This window comes from Vicugna pacos, chromosome 11, assembly GCF_048564905.1.
Source record: "Vicugna pacos chromosome 11, VicPac4, whole genome shotgun sequence".
Taxonomy (NCBI): domain Eukaryota; kingdom Metazoa; phylum Chordata; class Mammalia; order Artiodactyla; family Camelidae; genus Vicugna; species Vicugna pacos.
In genome coordinates this window covers 45799574-45821589 of record NC_132997.1, presented here as the reverse complement: position 1 = coordinate 45821589, position 22016 = coordinate 45799574, and the positions used below count along the sequence as shown (strand labels likewise).

Sequence of the window (22016 nt, the reverse complement as noted above, 5' to 3'; positions counted from 1 at the left end):
GGCCCAGTTTTTACAATGTTCCCAGGGCCTAAGACGTCATTTAGGGGGAGAAAAAGGCCAGAAGACGACGCTGTCTTGGTCATGCTTTGTCTCTGCAGCTATTGTTGTCTTAAAAAGCCTGTGTGGTCGGGACTGTCGGGAAAAGGCAAAAGGAGTCGCTTTCCTCCAAAGTCATGTGGTGTCCTTTCAAACTGATGGCTTCTGAGGGGTGGGGCAGACGTCATATACCTCTGGGGTTTCACAATCCAATCTTGAGGCCAACAGGGGTCCTATCTGACCACACACGCTCCCCTGCCCAGCAGAGCCCCTCACCCTCCCCTACATGGGAGTTCCCCTGACAACACCTGCACCCCCCACCCCTGAACCCTAAGGCACACCCTCTGCCTCACACACACAGGCCTAGATTAACAAGGGCCGGCCTCTCTGACTGGTGCTGCCCTCACTGTCTCCCCATCTACCCCCCACCGGGAAGCAGGCACAGCCACTCAGGACAGTCGCCACAAACTCAGACAAGCCTGTGCAGAGATCCTGACAGGACCTGGGGGGTTTCGCATGATGGGGAAATGTTTCCAGAAAAGGAGCGCAGAGCGTGAGCCCAGGTTTTTGTGGACGTGTGCAGCAGAGTGACAGACACAAGGAGGTTCTCTGCCATAGCAATTACCTGGGGACTGGTCTAAGTGCAGGTTCTGACTCGGCAGATGAAGGTGGGGTCTGAGACTCTGAATTTCTGACAAACCCCCAGGGCCTGAGGTCCACAGACGGCCCGAGCCAGCAGGTGGGACGCACATGGAAGCTAAGGCAGAAGCCCTGGGAAGGAGCTGGCAAACTCCCTAGGACTGGCCTGGGCCACAAGCATTGTCTGTGTCCTTCCCAAGAGGCCGGTCCCTGCTAATTGTGTTTACTCTGTGACTCAGCCCCACTGGGTCATGGAGACCACTTCAAAAGAACTTCCAGTAAAATCACCCAAGCGATAACAGAACATTCAGCCCTCCAAGGCCCCTTCCTGCAGCCTCCCTCACACACCCCTCCATTCACCTGAGGCTTGTAGAGGTCTCGGTGACTCACACTTCCTCCCCATGAAACCCGCTGAAGGGGCCTGTTCCAGCCTCGAGCCAGCACGCAGAGTCCTCCCTGTGCTCCAGGAGGGCGGGAGAGGCTGGCCTGCGGCACTGACCTGGGACAGCTCTGGACACTAGGAGGACATGCACCTCCCCCAGGCACCTGGAAAGGAGGGAGGAGCAAATGCTCTTCCCTGGGGGCTCAGCGACAGAGCTGGGATGCGCAGCCGGGGGTGGGGTGGGGGGGTCAGCCCCACCCTGGAACCCTCCAAGGTTCACAGCTGACCATGCGTGGATGGCCAAGGGCACCCAATCACCCTTAGGGGTCGCACACGTGCCCGAGCCCTGCAAGGCCCTGGGCCAGCTTTGGTAGAAAGAAGACAAGCCAGGGGCTCAGGAGTCTACTCCCCTGCTGTGAGACTCTGTGGAGTCCCTTCCCCTCTCTGAGCCATGGACCTCATCTGTAAATGGAGGTGGCAGAACACCACCAGGGTGCCAGCCTGCCTAGGTTCAACTCCCAACTCTGCCGCTTAGCAGCTGTGCTCCCTCAGGTAAGTCACTCAGCCTCTCCCTGTCCCCTCGTGCTTATCTGTAAAATGGGACAACAGGGGTACTTGCCCCATAGAGGATCAGCAGAGCTAGTATGAAAAGGGTCTGACAGCACCTGGCACGGCCAATGCTCCAAGTGTGAGCTGCTCCTCTGGTCAAACCAGACCTTCCAACCCTGCTATCCTCAGTCCTTTGATTACCTAAACTGAAAGCCGTCTTTCAGAAAGCCGTCCACTAGAGTGACAAGGTCGAACAGTCCATAGTGACAAACTGCAGTACTGCATGGCACCCACTAAACAACAACAATAATCATAGTAACAGCAGCAGCCAACAGGCACCGAGCACCACTAAGTGCCGGGACACACTAAACTCTGCGGGAGGCTCTGCACGCACTGTCTCTCAGTCGGTTCCCACCCCAACCCGGAGGTTGGCCCACACTTGGAGGCTGACAGGCCGCAGCATTTCAGGGGTGGAGTGGATGACTGTGGCCTCAGTAGAGAAGCCACAGAGCCTGGTGCATCTATCAAGGAAGTCCTGCTTCATGCACCTGACAAGCTCACCTCAAGTGGGAAAGCACCTTCCCTTGATGTGCACAGCGAGGCTGGCAACACCACGAAGGCCTCCTGTTATCCTTGGGTCAGAAGACTCACCCTCTACTGTGTATAATCCACCCCGCAAAGTATCAGGTTCAGAAGTTAAGACTTAATATGAGTCTACCCCAACTAAGATATAGCTGTAGTTTTAGAAATACAAAGTTTTAGAGCAAGATTAATGGACTTGCTAAAATATCACAGTACTGATGCTTATTTCCCCCCTTTTGAGATTGTAAAGGACCAACAGTCCACCTTTCAAAGGTGAAGGGGGTGTTCATTTCCCAGGTAACGGTGTTAATTTCCAAGGTACACAGGTGAAATCTGCGCAGGGGCAGCATGAAGACACATGCCTGCCAGGCTCTAGGCTCAGTCCTTGATCCCTTCTCATTGGACTCTGGGATCACCTATAAAATAAGGAACTGCACTCCCTCATCCTGAGAAAACTCTCAGATGGCAGTGTTGTCATCTGTGATCCACCCTCACCACCTGCCAAAAATGCCCCAAGGCAAAAATATCAAGAGAGAAAACAAAACATTCACATCTGAAATCAACCATTTAGCATCTCTAAAATCAAGATCTTTCTTGAATTTTTGTACTGTTTTGGTTTTTCTCCCCACCAGCATGTGAAGACGGAAAAACGAAAGTTTGTTGAATTTCCAGATATAAAAACAGTTAGCAGTCAGAAAGCCTGCATCCCCTCATCAGCTGGGAAAGGCTCCTGGAAGCTTCTGGATGAGCAGAGAGTTGTGTCTGATGAAAGTCACCACTCTGTTCTGTCTCCCCATCAGCACCAAGCTCCAGAATGGGGGCTGAGGGGTAGAGGAAAGACAGTGGAGGTGCTGTGACCACCAACCCAGCACAGGTGGGACACCTGTCTCAGTTCTGACTTTGTCACCAAAAACAAGCACTGCTTTCTGCTGTCATCTCCTGGCCAGGTTGGGTGACAGTTGTCACCTGACTGACAAGGCACAGGAGGGGCACCAGAGCAGGGTCTGGCAGGCTCCAGGGGGAGGCGGCTGGGCAATAACTCATGCCCTGGAGGGCGGGGCAGGAGACTGGCACAGACTTCAGGAATCTCCTACTAAAATGTAATGATGAAGGGAGGCATATTCATCATCGATGAACACGGCCCCTCCTGATGGGCACCCTCAAGCAAGGAACACAGATGAGATAGTGGAGGAGGGGCCGGCTGCAGTGTCACTGCCCTGCTGTCCTCAGTGCAGCTCACGCCCCTAGCACAGCAACAAAGAGGACACAACAAGATGGGACAGGAAATCAGAGCGGCACGGGCAGCTAAGCCTCCAACAGGCTGCAGTCAGAAGTCTGGCGGTGGGTGTATATGCCCTGGAATAAAATTCTGACCAGCAAGAGAAGTCACGATGAACCAGGGCTCCTTCTCCCGACCTAGTAAATGGAAAAGAGGCTATCTCCTCCTACCTGGACTGCACCCACGAGGTGCGTGCTGCCCTCCACCATCATGGTGTCTCTACAAGCGCAGGCTCTGGGCCTTGCCGCCTGGGCTCGGGCCTGCCACTTACCAGCTGCATGACCTTGAGCAAGTCCTTTCCACTTTCTGCACCTCAACTCCTGGTTTATGAAATAGGAAGGACGGGCTATGAGGACTGAACGGGTAACAAAAGGTAAAGCCCTGAGGACAGAGCCAGGCACACAGACAAGTGCTCCATCAACACTAGCTCTTCTTCTTGTCACCTGATCCTCAATCATGAGTGTCCCCACCCAATATCTGACTGCAGCCCCACCCAAGCTTTTGTTTTCTTCATCTTAGGATAAGAAGCCTCCTCTCCCTCTTCAACATTCGGCCAGCCATGGCCAATTCCAAGCCACCCCCAGGCTCCCTTGCCGATCTCTTGTTCTCTGATTCAGACAGAACCAGAGTGTTCCCTGTGTGCTTGGCATCACATCAGGCTGCGTCCCTACCTTCTCATGACCCTCACTGCCACCTGCACACAGGCATCAGTCAGCCTTTCAAGAGAGATGCAGTGATGGCGCTCTGCACAAGACACTTCCCCTTGGCAGGCATGTCTGCCCTGGGAACACAAAACTCTTTCATTCACCAAATGCTTAGTGAACAAACTGGGGATGCAGCAGAGAACAAGGCAGAGTCCCTGCCCTCATGGAGCTCATAGGAGTGGAGGTGGGAGAGAAATAAACCAATAAACAAATGCAAACTGCATCAACTAGTAAGTGCTATGAAGAAAAATACAGCAGAGTAAAATGGAGGGTGAGTGAGGTAGGGTGGAGAGGTGGCAACTGTGGTACAAGGGTCAGGGAGGTCTCTCTGAGAAGGCCACATCTGAACAGAGCCCTGAAGGAAGAGCACTTACTCTTCCTGGAGGAAGACTGTTCCAGGTGGAGAAACAGCAAATGCAAAGGCCCCAGGCTCAGAGCATGCAAGGATGGCCGTGGCATGGTGGAGTAACCTGCAGGAAAGCACAGATGAGATCAGAGGGGCAACAGGGCCGGATCAGGCAGGACCTGTGGGCCAAAGAGAGGATGCTGAGTTGTATTGTACTGAGTGAGACGGGAAACCTCTGGAAGGTTCTGACTGAAAGAGAGACATGGTCTGACTTACATTTAACAGTATCACTGGCTGCTATGTTGAATACTGTCCACAGGCAAGGAAATCAGTCAGTCCACAAATGCAATAATCCAAGGGAGCTATGCTGGTGGCTTGGACCAGGGTGACGAGAGTGGAGCTGGTAAACAGTGACTGGATTGAGGGGATATTTTGGAGATAGAGCTGAAAGGACCTGCTGACAGACTAAATGTGGAACAGGAAAGAAAGAAAAGTTAAGGATCACTTCAAGGTTCTTAGGCTGGAATCCACAAGGATGGTGCAGGTTGTTCGAGAAATGGGGAAGCCTGCAGGAAGAACGACTTGGGGGAGGGAGGTGTGGAACCACAAGCTCACATGTGACTGAGTTGTGTTTGAGGTACCTACAGACATCCAAGTGGAGATGTCAGGCAGGCATGTGAATATATGGTCTGAAGTTCAAGGGTGAGGTTGGGGCTACAGATATAATTTGGAAATTGTCAGCATATGCTTAGTATATTTAAAGCAACGAGATTTGATGGGATAATCCAAGGAGGGAGTGTGGACAGGGAGGGCAGTTGAAAGGTCCAGAAGGAAACCCTGAGCATTCAGGGCTGAAGGATGAAAACAGGAATCAGGAAAGAAGACAGAAGAGGAGCAGGCAGTGAGGTAGGAGGAGAGCCAAGCAGCCAAGTAAAGGAACTGAACACAAAGGCATGTGGTCAGGGGCTTAGAGGGACGGCCTGATCGTCCCTCTAAGGTGAAGGTAAGAGGGGCACAAAGTCCCCCTGACTCCTGATCAAACTGTTCCCACACTCCACCTACCCCCTGAACTCCCCTGGGTATCAAAGAAACTGATGGAAATAAGTCAGACAATGTTGGAGAGAGCCATCAACATACACTAGGCACCTTACATGTTTTGTCTCGAGTTTTTCTTGAATTACACACTGTGACAGCAGCTAACATTTATTAAGTATTAATTGCAGGAAAGTAAACTATTTATATGTATTATTTCATTTAATCCTAACGACCCCATGAGAAACTGACTATTAACTACTCATTTTCTAGACTGTAAAAATACAGGCTCAGAGAGGCCAGGTAACTTGCCAAAGCCACAAAGCTAAGAACTGATGGGTCCAAATTTAAACACGACCCTTATTCACTAATCCTAAGCACTTCAAGCTTTCCAGAAAGATGAGAAAAGCTGAAACTCACCAGTTCCCTGTCCCAGTGGACAGCAGAGGCTGTGGGCAGCCATCCCTCTGCTCAATGCTCAAGTGAGGAGAGGCACCTGGGAGTCACAACTGATGGGTCAGTAACTCCGACAAGGAGCGGTGCCAGGAAGTGGCTTATGGGCCAGCAGTCAGCACCACAGCCAAGGTTACCTCTCCCAACAGTGCGAAGGAAGAGAGGGAAGTATGAGGAAAACGGGTTCCTATCATCTCTGTGGCACCTCAGCTGCTAACCTCAACCCCTCCAGTCCTGTCACAGCTCCAGCCATCAGCTAATCCTGGTCCACCCAGGGGAGACCAGCACAATCTCCAGAATAGCCAGACAAACATTTCCAGCCTGGCGCAGAAGGCAGCAGTTAACAGAGTGAACCAACAGGGTTCTGGGAACCTGTTCGTGATTCTGATGCTCAGATTGAATGCAGAACTGCAGAAGACGTGTCACTCCCGCCATCCCCTTAATGCCACGGCATCCCCAAAATGGCCATTTTCCATTAATCTTAGATCAGTGCAGGCTGAGGAGTCAGTCAGAGGAGATAACAGCTCTGGGAACAGCCCAAGTCTCATAGTGTCAGACAGAAAGTAGACCAGGACATGACACCTCAGGCTGGACAGGTCGGGGACACTCAGTTCACCAAGGCCAAAGAAAGCAACTGCAAAGGAAAGGTCTTGTCTTCACCAGCAACAAGCTGCTGTTTCTGCCCTCTTCCTTCAACAGCATGAGCACCTCCTCCCTTACATGCTTTGTGCGGTGCCTGGACTATTACTGACCACCAAGGCAACTCGGCCTGGGTCCCCAGGCCTCTGAGGTCACAGAGGAGCACTTAACCTACCCCAACTCCAATGCTCCTGCTAAATTTGGACCTACCAAGACCCCCGCCACAGGGGTGGGAGGCACACAGTGACTGCATGGTGGAAAGTGCACAAGATCAGGAGCTCGATGGACCTGGGCTCTCCATTTGGTCATGTAACCAGGGCAAATCATTTTTCTGCACCTCAGTTTTCTCATCTGTATACTGGGGCTATAAAAAAGTTTTTGCATTTCTCAGACTGTTGGACCAAGCAAATAAAATAACAGATGCCGAAAGAGCTTTCTTGGAAACCATGAAGGAACTGTTCACAAGTGTTACGTCTTAACCTGCTCAGGCGACCCAAGTATCCCACTGCTCACCTTTCCCACATTCCTCTTCTCTTAACTGCTAGCCTCTTCTCTGTTTTTCCTACTTTTATTCAAGGCACAAAACAGTAACAACGAACACAAGGAAATGAATAAAAAAGCAAGGGCTTTGTTAAGATGCCAATATTACCAAAGTGATCTTACAGACTTGATGTAATCCTATCAAAATCATAATAGTTTTCTTTTTATACAGAAATAGGAAAACCTACCCTAAAGTAGTTGATATGGAATGTCAAGGAACCCCAAATAGCCAAAACAATCTTGGAAAAGAAGAATAAAGCTGGAGGACTCACCCTTCCTAATTAGCCACAGAGCTGCAGTAATCAAAACAGTGTATGACTGGCTTAAATGCAGGCATATATATCAACAAAACAGAACAGAGTGCCCAGAAACAAACCTTTGCATAAAATGGTCAAATAATTTGACAGGTGCCAAGACCACTCAATGAGGAAAGGTCAGTCTTTTCGAGAAGTGATGCTGAGAAAACTGGATATCCACATGCAAAAGGATGAATTTGTCTAACACCATATACAAAAATTAACTCAAAAGGAATCAAAGCCCTAATAAGTGCTAAAACTATAAAAGCCTTATAAGAAAACACAGGACAAAGCCTCAAGACATCAGATTTGGCAGTGACCTCTGGGATATGACACCAAAGGCACTGCAACAAAAGACAGACATACTGGACTTTATAAAAATTTTAAAAATTGGTGAATGGAAAGATACCATCAACAGAGTAAAATGGCAACCCACAGAACAGGAGAAAATATTTGCATATCATGAATCTTACAAGAAATTAACACGAGCATAGAAAACTCCTAAAACTCAACAACAACAAAAAAAACCCAAATAACCTGATTCAAAAACAGACATGACTTGACAGACATTTCTCCAAAGAAGATATACAAACAGCCAATAAGCACATGAAAAGATGCTCAACATCATTAGTCATTACGGAAATACAAATCAAAACCACGAGAGAGCTCTCAGAGAAACCAACCCTGCCAACACCTTGACCAGGGACTTCCAGCCTGCAGAACTGTGAGACAACAGACAGCTGTTGTTTGAGCCCCTCGTCTGTGGTACTTAATTACGGCAGCCCTACCACACAAGTCCGGCTGCTACAGCACCAGGCTCTGCGCAGCCCTTTCCAGTAGAGACATCATCCACAGGGAGACCCACGGAAAACCGTCAGACGAGTAAGCTATCTCATTCAAAACTCAGCACTGCAGGGAAGAGCTACTCCTATCAGCCCCGGTTTACAGACAAGGACCCTAAAGCTCAGAGAGGTTAAGGAACCAGCCCTAGATTGATTATTCAGCTAGACTTGGAACGAGACGCACTCAATCTCTGAGCCCCGCACCTTTAACTACCGCTGAGCTGCCTCTAAGCCAAATCCTGCTTCCTCTGCCTGTCTCTCACCCACTCAGCAGCCACAGTATGATCCAAGACTGGCCCTGCCCACCAGATGACCACCTACTGAGACCACTGTGCCTTCCTCCCCAGCAGATACTGAAGGGAACTTGGCTTTCTAACCGACTCAGGGCCGGATACACGTGGGAAGAGAGCTCCCTGCTTCCACAGCCCCTGCATGGAGGTCCCAGTCTGTGTTAGCACAGCTTCCCTCCAGATGACCTACAAGGGGTCCTGGAGAGGGAAATCATACCAAAGAATATATCTGGAATATTTTCTTTCTTTTTTTTTTTTAGGTGAACATTGCTTTGATAATTAGAAAAACAATTATCCTTAAAAAAAGTTAACACAGTTAAGGAATTCTATAGAATCCTCAGTCTGTGTGCAAATAAATGCTCAAAAGGAGTATCTCTGGAAACACTATTAAGAATAAAAAGGGAAAAAAATAACAAGCATCCCTTGCCAGTGTCCCATCAGCCAAGATGAGATAAGGGACTCACGGGGCAGAAATAAGACTGCTTCGGCCAAAAATCCCAGCCAGGCCATCTCCAGAAAATATCTATTTTTAAAAGCATGTTCCATTTCATCACATTTCGGAAAAATAAAGAGGAGACCTTGAGGGGCAGACAAGCAGGCTCCAGAGCAACATGAGGCACGCACGCTTACAGCAGCAGCGAGGTTGCCCATGGCCAGCTAGAGATTTTCATCCGAAAAATGCGAAATCTCCAGTGACAGATGGAGCTCAGATACAGAGCAACCATCAGCATGCAGCCCAGCAAAGTGCCAATTTTCATATTTCCTAGGGCCTGCTGGGCCCTCAACTTCTTAGCTTAAATGGAAACTGTCAGACAGGATTTTGTGCAAACACGCGCTTTCCTTGGGGGCAAACATTCTGAGTCTACAACTTGTTCTTTCATTTTCCGAGCTTTTTGTCCATGGCAACAACATCAAAGATGAAACAGGCGGGTGGGGAGGGCTGTCGGCAGCGCCAGAGAACAGAGCAAACACAAAGTGCAGGAAGAGCCGACTGAATTACTAGGAGGCAAAATGCAGCAGGAGCCTATTTGCCCTGCTCCTCGCTGTCAATCAACGAGAAATGACAGGCCAGGTCCACGTGGGAAGGGCTCCCTGCTTCTGCAGCCCCTGCATGGATATCCCAGTCTGTTAGCACAGCTTCTCTCCAGATGACCTTCCCTGGAGAGGGAAATGACACCAAAGAATATGCCAGAAAAAAACTGTTTATCAGGCAGGGGTGGGCAGGCTGTAACTACAGGACAGAGGAAAGCAGAATTCCCATATGAGTATGATTAGATGAGGGGGTTAAAAGTATTATTAATATTCATGGGCAAAACTGTTGGACACAGTTTTAGTTAATGGTATCAATTCTTCTGGAACCACTTTAAAGGGCTAGCCGCTTTTTCACTCTAAGATCATTCACTGGATCTTCTTAAAATAGTCTCAAAAGACAGAAAGGCATGTGCCCAAATCCACCTCTACACCATCAGTGTGCTTCAAGCAAATGGAATTCTGAGGCAAGGACATCAGTAAGGACCATTTCAGCCCCGTTTACTAAATACATCTTTCTCTCAAGTTTCATGCACTAAACCTTATTAAACCAAGTCACCTAATATTGATCAAGTTCCTTTGAGGTGTGTGGTCTTTTGTAATGTGTGGTGTGCCTGGGGTTTGTGTTTGGCAGGGAGTGATGGAGAGAGATAACTGAGAAAGAATTGCCAAAATTGAAACATTCCAATTTCCCAAAGTTTCAATTCCCCTCTGTTTTTGCATCTCAAGGAGACACAGTAAAAACCTAGCCATGAAGAAGGGTCACAATCCATAGGTAACCTCCCAGGCCTAGGCCAAGAATAATAATCAGTGAAGTCTCTTGATACAGGCACTATAAAAACACTAGAAAATATAATCTTTGGTAGCAATCAAAAGGAGAGAGAAGAAGTCCCCTGCAACTCATGTGCACCCCGCACCCCACCATCAAGAAAAATGGGATCCCTTGCGGGCCTCCCAGCTCAGAGCTGGCTGCTTGGGCTCCACCCAGGCCGAAAGGCCTCCGTGTGCAGCCACTCACCCATGCTGACGGCCACTCTGTCCACTGGCTCCCTACAAAGGCCACTTGTTTCCCATGAGTGCCCAGCACAGCGGCTCAACCAGTTGGCCCAGTTGGGGACTGTGGTCCTGGTGGATGAGTGGTGACAAGGGCTGCTGTGACCTCAGGAGACAATTAGCAAGGCAGTGTTGAGTTACCAAGCTCTGGCAGGTCACCTGCCAGGCTAGGAGACTGTTTAGGATTCAGCTTCCAGACCTAGGAAGGGGTCAGACAGGGTCAGTTGCAGGCTATTTCAAAGCATCGTTTCCTCTTACCCTGGGGGGCAGGAGAAGAAAGGTGGTCACAAGGAGTTTAGAACTTTTCACATGAGGTTGTGGAGCTCAGGATATGGGAGGATTGGCCTCCAAGGGGTGTTTAAACACGTGTAGGAACATGGTTCAGTGTACACATAATGGGGAGAGACATTACTGACCCCCAGTGGGTAGGGGCCAAAGATAATGAACATCTTAAAGTGCAGGAAATCCAAAACCCAATAGCATCCACTAGACATGCTGAAAGTCAGTTCCATCTGTCTTGGCTGTCTGTTCTAACCACACCTGAACCACCATATATGGCATAAAACCACAACAAACATGGGAGGCAGGAAAGAACCAAGAGTTGCAAAAAGAAAAAAATACCAGGTCTGGAGGAACAGACTACTATCTTAACATGGCCAAAGGGTAATGACGAGAAAAAGGGACAGTTTAGGGCCAAAAGGTAATGATGAGGAAAAGGGACAGTTTAGGGCCAAAACCTCAGGAGGTAAAAACTGGCAAGGGTTTACCGATAAGAAAGCAAGCAGCTTCTCAAAGCGGGGTGCTCCCACCACTGCTGACACTGAGCTGCAGGACGGCCACCCACCAGGACTGAGGATGTCTTCAGCTGGTGTGAACTCTTGAATATGAGACCCACTCAGGTGCCCATATCCACCTGACCTACCTCCACATCCCCTCACCAGTCACTTCTCTCTACCGCCACCATCCCAGGGACACCTCTCCCAGCCTCAACTGTTTCTTCCACCTCCCAGTTTGCCTCGGGTCTCCAGGGTCCCAGTCAGGCCACCCGCCACTGGGTTAATTATGTCTCTGTGCCTCACTTCCACACCCACGATGGCTCAGGAGGATTAAGTAAATAACAAATGTCAAGTGTCCCAACACCAGTCACTCTGAGCTACTGGAATACCAGTGAGAGCCATCTCCGAGGAGTGCTTCCCAGAGTCCAGCTCTGTACCGCCTCCAAGCGCCCAGGAATCCTGGCTGGAGAATAAAGCTGCCTTGAGACGTTGATATTCAAGTCTTCAGGAGCCGGGCCCAGCCGGTCTGCAGTCTCCCACTGCTCCCCTCAATCCAGGCCTCCAGCCAGGCTAAGGGGCCACATACTCATCACTCCCTTCCCATGCCCATGTGTGTGTTCCTGCCTCCATCATCACCACCACCTCCACCAAGGTCCAAGCTGTCCCTCCAGGCTCAGCTTTAAATGGGACCTCTACAAGGAGCATTCTCAGATCCCTTCGTCTGGAGGGTACCTGTTCTGCTATCATCCGGCTTGTACCTCCCTATGGTTCTAACCAGTATCTCCCAGGCCTGGCTGCACCTGTGAGACTGGGGACTGGGGACAGCATCATGGGTGCAAGGCCTGTGTGGTCTCATCAGGCCCCACACTTGGCTTCATGCTCTGCTGTAATTCTTAGTGACTGACAAGCAAGGAGTCCTGCATTTTCACTTTGCAATGGGCTGCAAATTAAGTATCTAGCCCTGCTGAGGACCTTCCAAGGAGGTGGCTTTTGTTTATCTCTGTGTTCCCCACAGCCGTGCATAGTAGGACATGTTACATAGCAAGGACTCACAGGAGGAGGAAAGGAGGTGAGAGTCCATAAGTGGGGGGCAGCTCATTCTTATGTGAGAACTCACTTTTCATCCTTCCTTCCTCCTCCCCACACATACGTACTCACGCACAAACAGAGCAGAGAGCAGCAATTCACCTCAGATCGTGCCCTACACCCACATTCCCTTCCATTCCCCTCCACTACACATCACCCCAAAGGACTCTATGAAACAGGTTCTTGGACCCCACTCAAAATGCAGCATCCTAATGACAAGTGGTTAGGTGAGAAGCTCGCTCACTGCAGAGGCAGGAACACTGATTCAGGAGTCATCCCAGCTCTGCCACCTTGACCAAGCCCCCTACCACGAGGCCCAGAAAGGGGACCCTTCACAGGGACAGTCCCTCTCCACCCTTCCCCAAACCCCATCCCTCCTCAGACCTGGGCCTCACCCTGCCACTTCCTGCAGCCTGCCTCAGCAACTCGAGCCCACCATAACCATGTCACCCTGCTCTCACAATCCAGGTGCCAACAAGCCCAGGCTCAGGAGGTAAGACACACCCACAGGTCAGACGTGGCCTTAGGAACCAGGGATGGCGGCCACTTCCCTGGGACCCCACCAGCTAATGGACTCACACTCCGTACTGGCTCAGATCCGCAGTAGCACATCTGACACGTGCCCTCAATCCTTTCCTACCCCGTGACCCTTAAGCAGTCTGCTGGCACCGGCACACAGCCATAAGCCAAGCCAACTTCTGAGAAAAACACTCCCTGGCCATACAAAACAAACATATTTGGCCCAAAGAATGAGTAATCTTCTGTGAAAAGATAAAAGATACAGAACACAGTAGACTCCTCCATCTGACTTGGGACCACTTTAAACATAAGATTTTGGCGGACACAGGTGTGTTTTAGACCCCAAGATAACACTGTTATGAAGAGACACAGAATGTAAAAGGAACCCGAAAGATAAAGTAGTCCCATGTACCCATTTGAAACATGAGGAAACCGAGGCTCCAGCACTCAGAACTACCTACCTCTGAGCTCCTAGAGCCCCACCATGCTCCACTTAGACGCTGTATCTGCCGGCTGTATTAGCGCTGTTTAAAAGCTGCCTCTCGCACTGGACTGCAAGTTCCCTGAGACCAGGATGTTACTCTTCCACCTCTGCAGCTTCAGCATCTCCCAAAGAGTCAGGTGAACACAGGTACTGAATAAACAACTGCTGAGTAAACAAACGACCCACAGAGGCGTCCTGAATCCACTCAGTCAGGGCAAACAAAGCTGAATCTGGAGCCCTCACTTCCTGTGTCAGCAGTTTCTCACTTTTTTCTCAGACTGAAGGCAGGAGGTACTGCATAACTGGGTGAAGGAACACAAATCTCAGAACAGTAAGACCCGTATGCTGTGCTGCAGGGTTAGGATACTGGCCTGGGGGCCAGATCTGTTTTCAGCCCTGCCTCTGACCCTGGCGTGCAAGCCATGTGACCACGTGAGCTGCCCTCTTTGAACCTTGGTTTCTTCCATTATCAACTGGAGGATAAAGAAATCTCACCTTACCTACTTGCCAGTATCTGAGCAAGGAGAGACAGAAAGCATACACATGTGCACTGAAGACAGCCCGTGAGTGGGACTGAGCTCCCCAATAACCTGCATTTCCCTCACCTACCAGCCCATTTGTTCTCCCCTAACCCTGGTAAGCAGTGAGAACAAACATCATCAGTCCCACAGTACAGATGGGAAAAACCCAGGTGCTCTCTAGAGCTCTGACAACTACCCCAGGCCAGGGCAGGGGGGCAGAAAAAGACTCCAGGAGCGCGTGCCCCTTAGACAGTAACACTCACGAATCCCATGTCCCCCTGGGCAGCCAGTCCTTGGGTGCCAGAGGGAAGCACCAGCTGTAGTCCAGCCCATGCCTCAATGCAGAAGGACAGAAGTCCAAGGAAGCTCAGATGAACAAGTGAAAAATAGCCTATACCCTATGACCCAGATGTCACTGCAGACACCATTATCTGGTTTTCCAATTCACCCTGGAGGAAACATTGTTCCCAGCAGCTGGGGGGAGTGTGAAAGCAGTTTTAGGCCCTACCTGCCCACCAGACCTGAGCTGGGACATCTCCTCCTCCATTCCCCATTGTCTCCTCTTCCCAACATGGCTGTCTCGGATCCTTCCCATTGATAGGCTGATCTCTCTATCCCTCAGGTAACCAAAGCAAGCAGACAAAACCTGTTTCTAAACCACAGGCCACTGGAGAAAGGCTTTCATACAAGGAGCTATGGGAAGAAGACAGTGCAGAACCACCACCACGTCTATCTTTGTCCACCACACAGTGGTTGGGGGTCTCTATCATCCACTTAGAGGCTGAATCCTAGCCTGTGTGTGTAGAGGACATGTGCATACAAAAACTGTCAGATATCTGCTGGGGTGATCAGTATCCCAGAGGGGTTACCGGTGTGAGCTCCAGAGCCCATCTGCCTGCTGGGAATCCCAGCTCATGCAAGTTCTGTGTGACTCAAGGCACCTTCATTAACCTCTCTGTGCCTCACTTACCTCACCCGTAAAACAAGGATAACAAAGGTATCCACTTCCCAGAGTTTTTGTGAAGATGAAATGAGAACATCTGGCACAATGCTTGGATACAGTAAAAGTTCCATTTCCCCCACAGCACAATGTTAATAGGGTTGCCTTTGGGATTTCTGTGTGCTTTTCTTTTTTCTTCTTCATTAATTGAATTTTCTACATGAATGTGCATGCTTTATTGTCAGCAAAGAATAAAGTTTTTTGTTTTTGTTTTGAGAAAGGGTAGGAAGAACAACTCAAAATCCCAAGTAACTCTTTCCTTCAAACATGCACTGCTCAAGTAACCCTCTCATGGTCTGTTTTGGGGGATTCCCCTTAGGGCAGGGAACTCTAGTGCCTAAGGCAGCCCCAGACTTTCCTGCTCCCTGACTCATGCTATATACCTCTGCTCTACCCTGCCCAAGCCTGACCTCGTCTGAGAAGCCCTCCCTGTGGGTCCAGACTACAACCTTCCTCCCTGGGAATGTCACCTTCCCTTAGCCCTGCCACCTGGCGACGGCCCACCCCAGAGCAAGCCTGTCTCACACTAGTCTGACAGTTTCAGCAATGAGGAGCTCGCCAACCCCGCAAATGGACAACCTTAAGGGCAGGGCCACCTGCTTCCTCTACAATTTCAAAGCACTCACCAGACTTTTCTTCTTGGAACCTCACTCCAATCCTACAAGTCAACGAGGGGGGTTCAGGGATGGGAAGTGATGAACCCACAGGTGGACTTCAAGCCAGTCTGACCAACTCCAATCAAAGGCTCACTCGAAATACTGGCTAACAGACCCCAGCGCCAACTAAGAGGCCTGGCTCCAGGAAGCAAAACTGCACTGGCCACCGCGGCGCCTCTCCCTGCCCTGTCCCTTCCACTGCTCACATCCCTCTGCCTTCCCCTCTGGGATTTCCCTCCTCCCCTGGCTGGGCTTTTGGTCCTCAGTGGCCCCACTGCAGTGGCCAGCCCTTCTGAGGGTGTCCACAGCTAAAGTGGCCAGTGATTGCACACTAAAAAGGGGGAGGAGAGAAGGAGGTTCTGAGCTTTGTAGAAGATACCACTGGTCTTTCTCTGTCTTATGTCAAATAACCTTTAACATTCTAAGCAATGGTACATTTGACCCCTGGGTACTTAAAAGAATGTAGCGGGACAGTTTAAAACGTCCAGACTTGAAGGTGTCAGATTTCATAAACCGAAGAAATTCAGAACACATATGCAGACCTCAGCGCTGGACACTGGAAAGGTCTCTCAACTGTTCAGACCAGATTCTGTACAGAGAAGAGAGCAGATCTCCCAGGTCCCTCCCAAGTTTGAAGAATTCTAAGACTGCCTAAGGGATATCTATCAGTAGTGTATGTATACACATCTATGTTATAACAGTGTGTTCTAACAGAGGTATGTCCATCACTAACAGTTAAGCATATAATCCATGTTTTTTAAAATAACATTAGCATAACAGATACAACATGTTTATGAGAATTTAAAAATCTATAAAAGGAATATGCAGGACAATTGGGGAGACTTGAAACAGACTACGTAATAGATGATATTATTCTATCAGCACTGAATTCCTTGGGTGTGATAATGGTGAGTTCCGTAGGAGCGCTTTCTGGTTCACAGGTGATGCGTGCTTCAGTTTTTAGAGGTGAAATGTTCTGATAGCCACCACTTTTTTCTCAAATGAATCAGGAAATAAAATTCTATGTGAATAAACATGGAATGACATACTGAATAAAGCAAATACAGCAGCAGGCTGTTGCCCATTGGTGAATCTAGGTGAAGATGATACAAGTCTTTCTTGTACTATTTTTTCACCATTTTTGTGTATCTGAAAAATTTACAAAACTGTATCAGAAAAAAATAGTACATTTAAAACTTGTTTAAAGCAGAAAAACTTGAAGAATAAAATGGCTCGCAATCCCACTGCCTAGATAATTCTTTAAAAATGATCACTATTTAACTGATTTTAAAATTGGTGAGTAATGCTGTATGTACAGCCATATTTTATCTACCCAAGAGGAAAATATCCTAAGAGAATTTTCTCTCTCAATAAACTAATAGTTTAGGCAAATAAAGAGCAACACATAAAGAAAAAAGCTAACTGTACCATTTGTTAGTGGTAAAATGAATTTTTTTTTAAAGTATGTGGTTCCCCAAATGAGGGCCTGTCCAAAGCTAAGGAGACATGTGGGAAGAAGTCTGAAAATATTCTACCAAAATATTTCAGCCAATGGTGGTGCAATTTCCAAGCAAGGCTCTCCCTTCCACCTTCACTGCCAACAGCACAGCTCTCTCAGGCTCCCCAGAGACCCTCAAGAGTCCTGTGACTGCCTATGCAGGTCCAGGAGCGTGGGACCCGCCCCCTCCAAGACCACCCATGGCCACGTCAGCTTCAAAGCAGCACCTTCCTCCCAGAAGTGGCATCTCCTAGACACAGGAACAGCCCCTCCGTCAGTGACTAGAAGACACACGCTCACAGCCGGCCCCTACACTTAGGCCCAGGTGACCCTGCACCCTGCACACCCCAAAGGCCTGGACTTGGTTTCCTGGTTTCCACCTTGCCCCACCACACTTCATTCCAGGGACTTTATCTCAGAGCAGGAAGGAGAAAAAGGAAAGCAAATTCTGCTGAATTGCTCATTAAGATTTTGAAACCTGTCCACAGTGGGGAGGCTGATGACAAAGTGAGGAAGACAGAGGTGGAGGCGCATCTGAGGAGGGCTGTCCTGGCAGTGGGAGAAAGAGGATGGGGGAGAGCAAGAGGCACCCCTGAGCTGGGGCTGGGAGTCTGCACAGAGCCCACTACCAGCCTGGTTATTAAATCCAGGAAAGGGCTGTTCCTCCTGCCAACAGAGTTATCTGTTAATCCAGCCCCCGATGACACCATCTGGCACCAGCACAGGAGCAGCTCCTGAGGGCACAGGAGTCACGAGGCTGCCTCGGTCTGTCCCTTCAGGCCAGGGCTTGCCCCGTGATCCTGAGGAAGGGCCAGTCCCTGCCCCTCTAAGGCCTGGCTCCTGACAGGCCTGTGCATGCCTGGGAGGGCAAGGCAGTAGGTGAGGAAGTGAAAAAAGGTGCTGGGTTGGGCAGTCACCACATGCTAGATGCAAAGACCTGAGAAGGGAAGGCACTGGTTCCAAGTCAACGGGCAGGCTGGCATCGTGCCAGATGAGGCAGCAACCGGAGGATCTTCCTTCCACCCAGATGCAGCAAGGAGATCTGCAGCTGAAGAACAGCTGATGTCAACAGGCTGTGGTGGGCTGCCTGGGACCCTGGGCGAGAAGAATTCTGTGGCCCCAAGCAGGAGTAGCAGGCAAGAGCGAGCTAAGGGATGGCGAGGAAAGTGAGCAGCACTGCCCCTCACCTGCGTCCCCTCCACGCACTCTGTCACCTCATGGATCAGCATGGAGTTATGTGCCCGCCTGCAGGGCTGAGTTCTGAAGTCCCTGCAGTCACCCAGGATACAGTAGCAACATTCTCTAAGATGCAAGGGGCTCTCTCGGTGCCTGCCTCTGCACACATCCAAATCTCACCCACACCTTCAGCCCCACTTCAAAATCCCAGCTCCCAGAGAGTGTAGAGGAGAAGGTGCAGGGGAGAGGGCACCAATCAGGAAGTCTCAAGGTCGACTGGCCTCTCTCCCCTGCAGCAGCACCTGACAGGTATCTCACAGGCTCTCCCAGCCTCGGGCGCACCACCTCCAGAACCAGCCGTCCCATCACTGATGGCCTCTCTGTGAGCAGTGCTCTTCCTTGTGGGCAAGTGAAATCTGCCAGCAAGAACTGGCAGCCAAAACCTCCAAATCTAGCTGGTAAGGCTGCTCTGATTTCCCACCAAAGCTCAGTGAGTGCGCCCTCCGGATTCCAACTGCTGGGGGTGAAATCCTGACTCACCAGCTGGGACTCTGGGCAAGCAGCCTGCCTTCTCTGTGCCTCAGTTCCCTCACCTGTAAAATGCGAACAATAAGAGCCCCTCATCTTCTGGTTGCTGGGATAAGCTCTCTGGCACACGCCGGAAGTGAACAACAAATGTGTACAACCCCTACCAACTACCACACTGCTGTATTCGGCCCAGCCTTCTGCCCCTCTCCTGACACTCATCCCACTTTCTCAAGACCAGGCTCAAACTCGGCAAATGTCCAGCTCTACAGTGTCCACTGGGGTAGCTGGCTCTCTGGGGACACATTTCAAACCCTAGCCTTTTCCCACAAAAACCTCTGTCCAGAGCTCAGGCAGCCCATCCTAGGACCCTACCGGAGCTGGCAGATATGAAATGCAGAGGGGGTGGACCATGTCGGGGAAAGAGTCTTCCCACCCCAAGCTTCTAGCCTCACCACCCTAAGCCCCAAAAAGTATCCCCCATCAGGCCACCAAGGATGACTTAAAAACACACAAACACCCTGGGCATATATCCAGAAGGAACCCTACTTCAAAATGATACCTGCACCCCAATGCTCATAGCAGCACTATTTACAATAGTCAAGACATGGTAACAGCCTAAATGTCCAACAACAGATGATTGGATAAAGAAGATGTGGTATATTTATACAATGGAATACTATTCAGCCATAAAAAACCAACAACATAAAGCCACTTACAGCAACATGGATGTTCCTGGAGAATGTCATTCTAAGTGAAGTAAGCCAGAAAGAGAAAGAAAAATACCACATGAAATCGCTCATATGTGAAATCTAAATAAATACATACATACATACATACATACAAAACAGAAACAGACTCATAGACATAGAATACAAACTTGTGGTTGCCAAGGGGGTGGGGGTGGGAAGGGACAGACTGGGATTTCAAAATGTAGAATAGATAAACAAGATTATGCTGTATAGCACAGGGAAATATGTACAAGCTCTTGTAGTAGTTCACAGAGAAAAACAAATGTGACAATGAATATATGTATGTTCATGTATAACTGAAAAATTATGCTCTACACTGGAATTTGACACAACACAGTAAAATGACTATTACTCAATAAAAAATGTTAAAAAAAAAACCAAAACAACACAAACACCTATGCAAACAGATACAATCTTATCAAGTCCATGTTCCACAACCTTCTATGGCTCCCTCTGGCCTATTAGCATAAAGTCAAAAAGCCTCACCCCAGCACTGAAAAGAAGGAAACACACACTTCTTGAGCATGTGACTCTGTGCCAAGGTCTCAGCTACATACTTTACACACATTGCACCCCTTACTAACTCCCTCTAAGGCTGGTCTCATCACCATATCTCAAAGGGCAGGAAGCTGAGGCTCCAAAGCACCAAGCACGTCACCTAAGCCACATGGCTCAGAAGCACACCTGGAGGTCTGGCCCACCACCTGGCCCTGCCTCCTTCTCCACCTCTTCTGCTTCAGCCACTATGGTGTCCACGGCCACCCAGCACGCTTGGCTCCTTCCTGCCTCACTGCTCCTTCTCGGGCTTCTCCCCCCCGCCTGGAACACACCTACCATCACTGACTTGTACTCAAACCTCAAAGCACAGCCCTCAAGTTACCTCCTCCATGAGATCGACCCTCAGCCCAACTCTCTCCACAAGACAAAACCAATCCCTTCCTTGGATGTGCTTCCCAGGTGCGTTGTCTCTATCACATCAGAGCACAACTTATCAGTCCCCAAGCCAGGGACATTGCCATCTGCTCCCTAATGTACATCACCACCATCCTTCAGTATGTTTGCTTGAATAAGTAAGTAAATGAGCTCCCTTCTAGACTTACAGATCAGGAGACAAAGATAGTCAGAGACAACCTCTTCAGGGACAACTGGGCAACAGACCCTCTAGAGTAGCCTCCTGGCAGTTACACTTCGCAAATAGTTCATCTTTGGGTAGGGACACCTGAGTAAGCCCGTCAGGTCCACCAGCGCCAGTGTTAGGAAGCAGCACGTCCACATGGTGACGCTGCAGTGAAAGGCAGCGCCCGCGACCTCTGGAAACCACACTGCTGGGGAGAGACCTCTGGACCTGCCCAACCACCTCGCGCACCAGCAGGGAGCCCACACAGGGCACACTGCTAGACGCAGGAAGAGGCAGTCCAGGGGCAGATGAGGCTCCTCCTGCTGACCTGGACAGAAAGACGTCAGAGCCTGGAGAAGCCCTCGGCCAACAGCACCCTGCGCCATCGGTTTATCAGCCCCGGGTCCCTGCGGGGAAGAGAAGGAAAGACAAGCTCTCCGTCCTGACCCACTTTTCCCAGAGCTCCCTTCCCAGATGTGGCCTGGCCCAGTGAGTACCTTCTCACCTTGTGACATCAGCAAGAGAAACACTGACCTGTGTATCTGTACAGAGGACTCCAGCTCATCAAAACCACTCTGAGATTCCCACTTTTACAGACAAGAAAAACGGCACCCAGAGGTCGGTCCCTGAACGGTGCTCCACTGCCTCCCTGAACCACATGAATATCACGGTTCTTCCTCAGATGGGGCAGAACAGACATGGCTTCTCTGCGCCTTCCCTGGGCAGGCTCGGACACTGAGGAAGCACCGGGCACTACCAGGAGGCTCTCCCGGGTGCTGGTAACAATACAGATGCGAGACCAGCCCACCCCAGGTTCTGCTTCAGGAGACCTAGAGTGGGGCCAGGGAGCCTCCAATTTGCAGAAGCTTCCCAGGTGATTCTAAAGACAAGGATCCAAAAACTCACCTGGAGACACCCAGGAGTGACTCAGAATCAATGTCTTCAGCCTGACAATTTCTATCACCAGCCTTAAAACTATCCACACCCTTTGGCCCAGTAGCCCCACTTCCAGTAATTTATCCTGAGGAGATAAAATACACAAAGATCTTCATGGCAACATGATTTATACTGAAAAATGGGAAACTTCTAAATCTCCAATCAAGGGGAACTGGTGACATACATCTTGACAGAGCAATACTGTGCATCCAAAAATGATCCCTTTTTCCACGCTCTGAAAAAAAAGCTTTATAGTAGTTATCTCCAGTTAGTAAAAAA

General features: G+C 49.7%; 1 protein-coding gene across 2 annotated transcripts in view; it reads right to left on the bottom strand.

The window, feature by feature from the left end:
• The window catches only part of DLG5 (discs large MAGUK scaffold protein 5), a 111358-nt gene that overhangs the window by 71940 nt on the left and 17402 nt on the right, over window positions 1-22016 (bottom strand). Inside the window, exon 1 of one of the 2 annotated variants that reach the window (XM_072971238.1) lies at window positions 10657-10675. The exons of the other annotated variant lie outside the window; for it this stretch is intronic. Within the exon in view, the coding sequence (XP_072827339.1) occupies window positions 10657-10660 (4 nt within the window). The 5' untranslated portion in view covers window positions 10661-10675. Of the gene's footprint in view, window positions 1-10656; window positions 10676-22016 lie in introns of those variants that run through there. 2 annotated transcript variants of the gene reach the window in all.